The 12067-nt window shown below is 45.0% G+C and overlaps 1 protein-coding gene across 1 annotated transcript in view; it reads left to right on the top strand.

Moving 5' to 3' along the window:
• The first annotated feature begins 1466 nt into the window (after window positions 1–1466).
• The window catches only part of ADGRA2 (adhesion G protein-coupled receptor A2), a 72342-nt gene continuing 61741 nt past the window's right edge, over window positions 1467–12067 (top strand). Inside the window, exon 1 of the mRNA XM_042474925.1 lies at window positions 1467–1851. Coding sequence (XP_042330859.1) covers window positions 1634–1851 — 218 coding nt within the window. The 5' untranslated portion in view covers window positions 1467–1633. The remainder of the gene's footprint in view (window positions 1852–12067) is intronic.

Below are 12067 nucleotides of genomic sequence, written 5' to 3'. Positions count from 1 at the left end.
ACAGCAGAAAGAATAGGAATGAAGGGAGAAGGTAAAGAGTCTGGCTGGCATTAAAGGAATTTGCGTCGAATGGCAGGAACAGAAATATTGGCTGGCATCTGGATAGTTACCATATAGATTTACAATCTCATGAATTTTTCCACTTTATATTTATGTCCATAGTGCCATTGCCATGATCATAAATGCCCTGAAACACATGTCAAACACCAGACACCAGGACCTAGGGATGAAGCAGATGGGGCAATGAAGGAGATGGGTTGGATGTCGAGAAACTGGAGCATGTCCAGAGGATGGGGACCAAAATGGTGAAGGGCCTTGAAACATGCCTTATGAGGAAAGACTTGGGGATCTGGGGATGTTTAGCCTGGAGAAGAGAAGGTTAAGAGGGGATATGATAGCCCTGTTTAAATATTTGAAGGGATGTCATATTGAGGAGGGAGCAAGCTTGTTTTCTGCTGCTCCAGAGAATAGGACCCTGAACAATGGATGCAAGCTCCAGACAAAGAAATTCCACCTAAACATTAGGAGGAACATTAAATATTTGGAGGGGTGTCATATTGAGGAGAGTGTTTGAAGAGAGCCAGCATGGCATAGTGGTCTGAGTGTTAAACAAGGACATTGGGAGACCAGGAAGACTGGGTGACTGGGTGACCTTGGGCAAGTCACATTCTCTCAGCCTCAGAGGATGGCGATGGCAAATCTTGCCAAGAAAACTGCATGATAGGTTCGCCTTAGGGTTGCCATTGGTTACAGACAACTTGAAGGAACACAACACACACATATTGAGTCCGGAGCAAGCTTCTTCTCTGCTGCTCCGGAGAAGAGGACCTGGAGCAATGGATTCAAACAACAGGCGGAATCTCAACATGAGGAAGTAAGAGCTGTTTGATGGTGGAATATACTCCCTCAGATTCTGGTGGAGTCTCCTTCTTTGGAGGTTTTTCAACAGAGGCTGGATGGCCAATGGCAGAAGGGGGAAGGCCTAGATTTCCCTTGGGGCTCTCTTCCATCTCTCTATGACCCCATCATTGTATATTCATGAAAAGAATGGGGATGGACTGGATATCCCTTGGGGGTCCCTTCCATCTCTAGGATCCTACGATTGTCTAGCCCTGCATGGCAGAATGGGGGTGGTCTAGATGGCCTTTGGGGCTCCCTTCCAAGACTGAGATCCTATAATTGTATAGTCACGAAAGGCAGAAGTGGGGGTGGACTGGTATTTGAAGAGAAGCCTTTGAAGAGAGGCAGTATGGCATAGTGGTTTGAGCACGACGTCCCTTGGAGGATCTCTTCCATCCTTAGGACCCTATCACTGTAGATTCCTGCAAAGGATGGGGGTGGTCTCGATGGCCTTTGGGGCTCCCTTGGAGGGTGAGAGGGGCGAGGGAGGCGCTAGGGCCCGGGGCGGGAGGCGTGGGCTTTCCGGGGGGGGGCTGGAGGGGAGGGACGGGCTCCTTGCCCCGCTCTGCTCCTTCTTCTCCTTCTTCTCGGGGCAGCAGCCTTCCCTGCCTGCCTTCCTCGCAGCCATGCCTCCCGATGCCCCGCAGAAGGTGGCAGAGGGAGCCTGGGGCCAGTGGCGGGGCTGGAGGGCGCCCCTGGGCTGCTGCCTCCTCCTCCTCCTCCTCCTCCTCCGATGATGGGCTCCGGGAGGATGCTCTTGCCGGGGCTGCTGCTGCTGTTCCTCGGGGGTCTCTCGGCGGGATGCCCGCTCCAGCTGCGGGGCTGCAAGTGCGGGGGCGAGCGGGGCAAGGGCCTGGCCGGAGGGGCCCCCAGGAGGAGGGTGGCTTGCTCCGGGCAAGAGCTGGCCCAGCCGCCCCCGCCCCGCGCCCTCCCCAACGGCACCGTCACCCTGTGAGTAGGAGAGATGGATGGCACTCGGCACATGCTCAGAGGTCGGGGGAGGGGGGTCACACAGACTCAGGTCTTCCGTTGCAACCATGCAACGCCTTTTTGCACGAACCGGAGGGGTAACATTCAAAGGCATAGCCGTGTTAGTCTGTGGGATCAGTCTGTAGACAGAGAGAGATCTGGTGGCATCTTCTGAGAGTCACCAAAAGAAAGAAGTGGACAGCAGGGGCTTTCCTAGGCTAAAATCTCCTTCCTCAGATGCTTTTAGTGCCATGCTTTCCATACTAGTAAATATAGTCTGTGGAGATCTCGTGGCACCCTTTGAGGCTCACCCAAAGAAAGAAGTTGGCAGCAGGAGCTTTCCTACTAAAGTCTCCTCCTTCCTCAGATGCTTATAGTGCCATGCTTTCCATAGTGGCACAATCCAAAGATCTAGCCATGAAAGAACAACCTAACTAGAAGAAAGAAGTTGGCAGCAGAAGCGTTCCTAGACTAATGTCTTCTTCCCCAGATGCTTTCCTAGACTGAAGCCTCCTTCCCCAGATGCTTTTAGGGGCATGCTTTCCATAGAGGTAGGATCCAAAGATATAGCCATGTTAGTCTGTAGCATCAGAACAGAGAGAGAGATTTTGTGGCACCTTGGAGAGTCACCGAAAGAAAGAAGTTGGCAGCAGGAGTTTTCCTAGATTTGACTCTACTTCGTCAGATGCTTTTATTGACATGCTTTCTATAGTGGGAGAATTCAAAGTTATAACTGTGTTAGTCTGTAGAATCTGGATGGAAAGAGAGATCTTGTGGCACTTTTGTGACTAAAGTTTCCTTCTTCAGATGCTTTTATGGCATGCTTTTCATATAGAATCCAAAGATATAACCAGATTAGTCTGTGGAGTCAGGATGGAGAGACCTTGTGGCCCCTTTGAGACTCACTGAAAGAGAACCATGTTTTGTGAGATATTCAGCCTTCTCAGTCGGAGAGCTCTGGTGCCACAACAAACTACAAATCCCATGCGCCCTGACAGTTCAAGCAGTGCCAAATTGTGTTATTTCTGCTGCATAGATGCAGCCAGACTTTGTAAAGTGGCGACCCAAATGCCAATGCAATTCCACAGTAAGTGTCCAGACTGTGAGAAGACTGCGCTCTGATCAGAACGCACTGAATAGTTTGAGCAGATCAGGGCTCCACATTTCACAATGGACACCAGCAAGGTGAAATATGTCCAGAGGAAGGCAACCAAGATGGCAATGGGTCTGGAAATCCAAAGAATCCCATAAGATGGAGCCATGGCTGTTAAGGCAAACTGCATTATTTCTGCAGTGTGGATGCAGCCTATGACACAAATCAGTGGATTCAAATGGCAAGAAAAGAGACTCCACCTAAACATTTGGAAGAACTTACCCATGGCGGTAAGAGCTGTTAGTATAGTGAAATACACCGAGTGGTAGACTCTCCATCGCTATCATCTCTACCAATTCTATGGTGCTATGATTCAAAACAGGCAACACAGCAAAGGCCAACCCACTTCATTAATCCGATCATCCAGCGCCATAACTATGCATCCTGTTTTAGAAATTTGGCACCAGTTTCTCAGGATCATACCCATCTTCACGTATTTTTAATGCAAACTTTTGGCTTTCGGACATAGAAAACAATAAAGAGAGCGAATCCCTATATATCCATGTCAGCTTGTATCAGCTTTGTAACAAAAGAAAAGAAAAGAAAGTCACAACTTGGAAAAGTTGCCTTTTGGAGTAAAACTTCCAGAATCCCAAGGCAGTGACCGCATTAGCTGAGGATATTGGGAGTTGTAATCCAAAACTAATTTTTCCAAGCTGTGATATTTCGGTGGTTAGATTTTGCAGACCAGAGATTCACTTCCTAAGAGTCACGAAATTATATCCTAAATTGGTCAGAGATATCATAAGCAACGAGGCCAGAAAGAAATGAAAAAACACAAAGTATATGTGTGTGTTGTGTGCCTTCAAGTCGTTTCTGCTTATAGCGACCCTAAGGCAAGATTTGTTCAGAGGAGGTTTGCCTTTCCCTGAGGCTGAGAGAGTGTGACTTGCCCAAAGTCACTCTGTGAGTTTAATGGCCGAGCTGGGAATCGAAGCCCTTAAATCAGGGTGGGCAGACCTGAGACCCTCCAGATCTTGTTGAACTACAACACTCCTCACGCCTAACCACTGGCCATGCTGTCTGGAGCTGACGGAAGCTGAAGTTCAACACCACCTGGAAGGCCACAGGTTCTCCAACCCAGCTTGAAAGGCATGCAAAATCACAGCAACACTTTTATATCAATGTGAGCTTGAACCAAATTGTTAGGGTCTTTACTTTTTGGCTCTTCCTTTCCCTCCAGCCTTATTACTCACCTTCCCTCCAACACACACAGACAGCCCTGTGTACTTAAGAAAGCACTTCCAGGCATCTGATAAAGTGGACTTTAGCCCGCTTATGTTCATGTCATGTTTCCATCTCTGAGATGCTACAAAACTGAGAGGCTTTTTTGAGGGGGCGGGGGAAGGAGAGCATATAGACTTTTCCATATGTTGCAAAGGAGACTGGATTGGTTGAAGTGGCTATCTGGAGGTGCATCTACACCATAGGAATAATGCAAATTGATGCCACTTTAAGTGCTGTAGCTCCATCCTATGAAATCCTGGGATCTGTTGTTTTACAAGTTCTTTAGCCTTCTCTGCCAAAGAGTGCTAGTGCCTCACAATACTACAAATCCCAGGATTTTGTAGGGTGGCACCATGGCAGTTAAAGTGGCGTCAAACTGCATTATTTGTACAGTGTAGATGCACCTTCAATTTATGAATCTTGCCTCTGGTCTTACCTTCCTTCCTTCCTTCCTTCCTTCCTTCTCTTAAGGTTTTCATAGATCAGAAATGACATGAAGGCACACAACAATAACAACTCAGAAAATCAGTTTGCTACTTGTATATTACCCAGTGTTTTTGTTCCTGATACCAGTTCTGCTTTAGTTGTTTTCCTATATAATTTATTGCGGATTCAAATGATTGCAAAAGCCACCTTGAGGTGCTGTTATAACCCAAAGCTGAGCTATAAATGCTTTAATAAATAACCAGTGAATGCTTAAGAGTAATGAGCTAGCAAGTCTGCAAAGGTCCAGGAGTGCTGAGTCCACCTGGGCTGTGCTTAAATGTCACACTTTATGGCTTTAAAATATTTTTCCATCCCTCTTTGAAATCTGATGACGGCGCATAATGAAAGTGGGAGGCTGTATCCAAAGAGTGCGGTTATTACCTCTCCCTTCCTCTTTCGGAAACCAGGAAAGCGGTGCAGCCGTCTCTTTTCATAAAAATCTAACCCTTGTGCCAATTTTCCTTTTAATGGAGGAAGGAACGTTGATGCCAGCGGGTTCACTTATGTGCCTCTTTTCAGTGCGTTCGTAACCTTCAAGGAAATATCGCAGCTGAATTTTGGCAGAAAGACGGTGAACTCAGCTTGATACGCAGAAAGTTAATACCTTGCGCTCAGGACCATGGCTCATAAAGGGGAGGGGATGCATTCCTAGCTTTCCGCTTTATTAATGAGCGACTTTGGGATGGAAGCATGCTTGCAGCATGTGCTGGTGGCCCACAGATCATGTGAGGGATCGGTTCTGTGGAACTCTTATTTTTCTTAGCAAAATGAAAGATGGACATGTCAGTGCCACTTAAAACTAGTACAACTCCTTCACCAGCATGGCCACTATGCCAGCACGACCCTTTCACTGGCACGAGTGGCAAGAGCGGCAAAGGGCATGAGCTGATCACCACAAGCCATTCAGTGATGAACATGGCAGCAAGGGATAGCGCAAGCAGCAGGCGCAATACGCAGGGTGTCCTAACTGCAAAGGAGGACACGGCATTGCAAATGTAGGACATTCAAGAAAAGTCATGGACACAAAAGATGAAAACACTCATAGAAATGTAAATTCATGCTCCTTAGCTATGCTCAAAATGGAGGACATTTTGAAATTCCGCCTTCACAGAAGGCTGGAATGTAGGACATGTCCTGGAAAAGGAGGACATCTGGCCTCCCTGGCAATACAAGATAGCATGAACAGCACAGAGGAGGTCTTTGCATAACATTGAATCTGCATAGTATGGATGTGGGCTGCCTGTTCAACTAAATGAATGGATGAAGCTGGATCCTCCTCAAGTTGCCAAGACTTCTAAAGAGCGACAGAAGGATTCTGTCCAAGAACAGATGAGATACAAAGCTTAGTTCATAATGGCTTCTGACTGCCATTCAACCCCCTGCCTTGTGTATGAGCTGGATCATTTTGGCTGGAGAACAAGCTATCCAAAAGCAAAGGGGCTTTCATCCAATATGTGTTTATTCTGGTAATCATGTTCATTTCCATTTCCCATTCCTTATTACTTTTATATGCTACAGTGGCCTCCCACAAAGCCTGGTGCCCTCCAGATATGTTAGCCTGCAATCCTCCTCAACTCTGAAAAGTCAGAAAGCGACCATAAGGTCTAAATGAGATAGAGCCATGTTGAGACAAACCCATTTGCTTAGACATGGAAAATCAGTTTGCACCAGAGCCAGGGATTGAGCTGTGCATTGTTCAGAGAGGATGTGGGGAGTCCATTTTATTTGGCCCATGCAGACATGGCTTAGGAATACTGATACCTAGATGGACAGGATACTAAATAGTGCTCTTTTGGCTACTTAATGAGTTTGCTATTAGTAAGTCCCAGGTTATTTAGAGCAGAAGTGAACCTGTGTTGCATAGTAGTCTGAGGACTTTATCACACAGACAGAAAGGACAGGAGCATGGTTGGATGTTCTCATCAATATAGTGCAGTAGCATGAAGATTTTCACACGACATTGCATTGTATCACAATTATCCAGTGATTATCGTGTGAATAAAGAGGCATTCTAGTGCCTCTGGAAACCAGGATTTGATTCCCAGCTTAGCCATGAAACTCGCTGTGAGAACTTGGGCAAGTTACATGTTCTCATCCTCAGGGGAAGGCAATGGCAAACCTCCTCTGAACAAATCTTTCCAAGAAAACCCCATGATAGGGTCATCTTAGGTCAGAAGTTACTTGAAGATACACAATACACCCATTTAGGGCAGAGGCAATCGAAGTGCAATCCACTAAATATGGTTGGATTGCAACTCCCAGGATTCTGCACCATTTATTAGGGCTGCGGGGAGTATTTGGAGGGCTGCATTTTGCCCATCTCTGAGTTAAAGCGTTGGACTTGAGAGATTTAAGTTCCACTCCCCGCTGAATTAGGAAACGATTGGGTCGTCTTCGGTGAGACACTGTTTCTGAACCTGATCTACTTCACATAGTTGTTGCAAGGAGACAGTTGGGAGAAGAATTTAAAGAAGGAAAGGTGGTGTATAAATGCAAATAGTTGATAATAAAAAAATATAGAATGGCTGTTGCCAGAGATGCTCATGAATGTCAACTCTCCTTTTAAAGCTCTCTAATTTATGGCTGATTTCCTGTTTTCCCCATCAAAAGGTGTCTATGGGGAATAAAGTAACTTGATCTTTCTCCTAGGCACTTCCCATAATGTTAGTAATGTGACAGGGCAGGAGGTTGCTGCCTTGAGGAGCCCAAAGTAAGGCAGGCAGCCAGAGGTGTGCCAGAAGTGGCACTCAGAGCTCTCTCTGTGGGCACATGTGCCGTCACCCCAGCATAGAATTTGCCAGAGTTTGTTACTAGAAAGCCAGAGGAACATGGCACTTTGCAATAAATAAGTGGGTTTGGGGGTTGCAGTTTGGGCACTCGGCCTCTAAAAGGTTCACCATCACTGGCTTAGATCATGGTGCAGCTGTATGCAGAGGATAATGTGGGCCCACTGGCCGAACCTTGGCTAGTCCTCTTGCCACAGAGTTCCACCCCAATCCACTTTTCTGTGCCAAGGTGTAACATTTTTGCAACCAGGGCAGGTACACAATATTCTTTAGACTCTTTGCCAGTAGCTTGAGCCAGCTATTGCTGATTTTGGAGCCAGTTGCACATCTGCAGGTACAAGATGCTGGCGCAAGCTGGATTTTCTGCAAAGAAGTGATTTATTTCCCTTGCTCAAACATGTGGGTGCTGGAAAATGGCTGGACATGTTTAAAAATGATAAGTGGCCAGAAATGCATAAGAGAGAGATGTAAAAAAAAAGCTTCTTCCTTCCTCTCTGAATCTTTTAGGATGGTAACAGTTAATCTATAATTATAAACAGCCCTTTAAAAAGTTAGTTACACTGCAAAGGGACTGAAGTTATCTCTTAAGTTGCAATTGTAATGTAACAGAGTGCCTTAGTTATTGCAATAAGAGTTAACAATGGATAACTCATTATTTGTAACCAGTTAGTTCTGCACTGACTGTGAGTGAGTTCTTCCATTTGGAGGGATATATGCATACTTTTCAACATTTCCCAGAAGAAAACACATGGCCAAGCAACATCAGAGTGTGGTCAGGATGGAAAAATCTATTAATGAGAAAGAACACACAAGGAAAGGCTGCAACAGTTTGCTTTTGCCTAAACCTACTGGGAAGGGCAAGATTCTGCCGCTTTCTCTTCTTTCTCCTGAATGGATTGAGTGAAAAGTACTTTTGCACTTCAGTTTGCAGCAATGGAAGTAAGCTGAGAACAAAGGGGGAAAGTCGGAGGAGAAAAAAGAAACTGGGACCATTTAAAAAGCTAATGAAAGAAGTGGGATGACTGAGGACTAATTGGAGCTGTCTCTGCCAAATCAGACAGTTGGAAGTAATGTACATGTAAGTGTTGAATCCCTCCTGGTTTGCAGATAGGCCGAGTTGTACAAGGCTGGCACATAGCTCTAGATTTTGCAACGCCTGTGTTTCAAGATGCTGTGAGGTGGCAGGACCTATCTGGGCACGTATTAACAAGGTTTTAATTCTGTCCTTTGCTGGCTGACCTCTGTGCTAATCGCTTAATGGAAAAAGTACTGTATTCCTAACAAGAGACAGATAGCTCTATAAGGTCATAGCCAGCCATGCTGTCTCTCACGCAGGAGTCCAAACTTCTTCCAGATGTGGAATTCTTGAGCGAGGCCTCATTTATGCGCGCAGCATGATTGCTCTGAAACTGCATATTGTCTAGGAGCTGGTGGGAGGTGTGGAGTGAGGCGGGTGTGAGGGGAAGAGAGGAGAATATAAAGTTTCAGCTTTATAGACCAATTTCCAGGTCTATTAGAATGCTCTGTTGAAGCCGGTTTTGTTCTGTGCCTTCCTCTTGACTGGTCTCTTCTTGATGGGTCTCCAGTCTTGTGCGTGTCGTTCACTGGTCTATAGTTCCGGTGTGTTATTTTTGTGCCCTCTTCCCCTTTAAGGGAGCAACATGGAGTAGAATAATAATTGATTTCTTGCAAACACTGAGGAAATGAGCATGATTTCTTGCATACCAGAATATGTTGCCTCCGAGGGTGTGTGCTGCAAAGCTGTTGTGGGCTGGGGCACCAACATTGCATTGCATTGCATTGGACACCAACAAGTGACTGGTGTGGGCCCTTCAAAAAACAAGACCCCCAGTAGGTTGTAGGCATGAGGCGGAGGCTTCAGAGTATGGAACGGTTAGGGTTGCTGGGTTTTTTTTTGGGGGGGGGGGTTAGATGTAGTAATGGCCCCTGGGGATATCATTAAGCATTTTGCATTACATACCAACCACAGTTGGCCACAGTTGGTTATTCAAGCACAGAGGGAGAGAGAAAGAAGGAGTAAAGGAGAGGGAGAGAATGAGCGAGCAAGAGAGAATTTTCCTATTTGGAAATTGAGATTTAGCTAAAGGGGCTAAATCAAGATCAAGGGGAAATGAATGTACCATCTTTTTGGGGTTAGATCTTAAATCAGGAGTGGTTCTCTTTCTGGTGGAGGGATTGGACCTACCTGAACACACACACACCCAAAGCTATTCCTCACTGAACCTGTATCTGTTCCATGGAAGCAAAAGCATCACTTTTTTCTTCATATGAACAAGGTGCTTGGGGACTATGCTTCTTGATTCCAAGGTGAATTGCATACCCAGAAACCTAATACTCTTTAAAGACAAGATTTATGGTCCCCACATGCCTTCTTTACACATTAAAAAAAATGATAAATTTTGCCAATATTGCTAGAAGTCAGATGGCTTATTTTTACAGGTAAGCTAGGTATGAGGTGGATCATGCTTCTCCTGAAGACTTTGCAGAGGCATAAGCTTCCTCAAGAACAAGGTGGGGTGCAACAAACCAGGAACTTGTCTTTAGATGTCACGAGAAGCTCTTCACTTTCTGATTAAATTTTCCCCAGCTTCTGCAAAATTAAGGTTCAGACAGAAGTAAATGGTTTCAGTGCCCAAGCTCACTTAGCATGACTTAAAGTGATGTTTGGATATGGTGTAATAATGAATTTCTTCCATATGTGTTGCCTCCTGTATTCATCCTTGTATTCTATGTTCATTTGCCCCCAACAGAAAGTCATAGGTGCCCTCTATGTATCTGATTTGTATCCTAACCTTGTATCAAGGAGATAAGAGTGGCATACATTGTCATACCCTTCTCCCCATATTCTTACAAGAGTCTGTTAAGGGAGGTTATATTGAAAAATCATGACTGATCCAAGATCATTCAGTAAGGTTCATGGATGAATAAGAAAAGAATGAGAGGCTGTCCCTGCTAGAGGTTTTTTGCAACTGTAGATGCCATTTGGGAAACTTAAATCTATCCATTTGTGTTGTCTGTTTCTTGATAGAGGACTGAGGGGTGATTAGCAATGAATGAGAGATCTGTGTTGTCATCTGGGTTGGAACTGCCATACCACAGAAAATTACTGATACAGGAAAATCACTGAGTTATTTGTGCCATGGCTGCTGGGCACTGTGGTCACCAGCAACCAGGAAAAATAAAATGGTCTGGCACATTGTCAGCATGACATCCACATGTAGTCATGTAATAGCTACAAGCTGTAAGTATCCAGAAACTCGTAAAGATCTTTCTATACGTTTCCCTTTCATGAAATTGGTTGCCATCACACCCGCATAGGGCAGGGATGGGGAAACACCGGCAGAATGTTTCGGGACAGAGTTTCTCCAAACCTTCGCCAACATGGTTGTTATGGGATATCTGTGATCCAAAAACTGGGAAGTCCAAAGACTTCCTACCCCTGATTTAGTAGAAGAAAATATAAAGCCAGCATATTGTATCTTACTGTTTTGTGGCTGTTGGACAGACATACACCTGGCTCTTGTCTGGCTACTTGCATGAATGTTTGGCTTGCCCCATCATGCACATAGCTTGTTTTTGTGGTAGTAACATGTTTTTGGCCACGTGTAATATCTAAGGCTCAGAAATATGCACAAGTTAGATTTGGATCTAGTGGTGAATTCTAGTTGCATAGTAGACACAAGGTGTCTAAATATTAATTGTTAACCATTGCCCCTGCAAATCCTAATTATACTGCTTAAATGAAAAAACATCAGAGTAACCAAAGATGTGTTTTTGTAGCAAAGGACTATGAGTTCAGTTCTGGTACTGAACGTAACCTTTTCTTCTTCTTTTTTTCTTTTTCTGGTGTAATGGGAAAGGCCAGAAGAGTGGAAAAGATCAGAAATGTGGCTTCATGAGTAGTCCTTTTGTATTCCAGGTTTGTGTGGGAGAAAGTAAGCTGGTGGGGGAGCACTGCTGTGTAGATGCAGGAGGCTTGGTAGGTTTCTCCCTCTTCATGGCCACTGAGTCTAGCAGCCCTTGTTTAGTGGTGCTGGCAGAATTCAGTCCTTGTGAACCTCAATACAAACTGGGCTAATATGCAGACTAGGATTCAGTTATCCTTCTAATTTCACACGTCTCTGAAGTTTGCTTTAATTTTTGTTTTCTGGGGCAGAGAATGTGTGACTTGCCCAAGGCCACCCAGTGAATTTCCTTGGCCAAGGAGGCAATTGAACCCTGATCTCCAGGGTCATACTCTTATGCTCAAACCATTATACCATGCTGGCTCTCCATAGTTTATACCTGGCCATTATTAAATGCCAGATTCCCTTTCACATGCTAGTTAGAAACATGAGAAACAACAGTTAACAGGGTTCTTGAAAATTCTGAACGTCTTCTAGCAAACATTTCCACAATCCCAATCAGTTGAAACCCAACCCATGTATTTGGCTTGAATTTAATATCTGTAAATAAACACGAGTTAATTATGCGTTTTATGGTCAAAATGTTTTCCAAAGTAGTTCAAATATATAAATAGCTAAAA

This window comes from Sceloporus undulatus, chromosome 6, assembly GCF_019175285.1.
Source record: "Sceloporus undulatus isolate JIND9_A2432 ecotype Alabama chromosome 6, SceUnd_v1.1, whole genome shotgun sequence".
In the NCBI taxonomy this organism is placed as follows: Eukaryota; Metazoa; Chordata; class Lepidosauria; order Squamata; family Phrynosomatidae; genus Sceloporus; species Sceloporus undulatus.
Note: the sequence above shows the minus strand (reverse complement) of the source record. Positions and strands in the feature narration are given on the sequence as shown.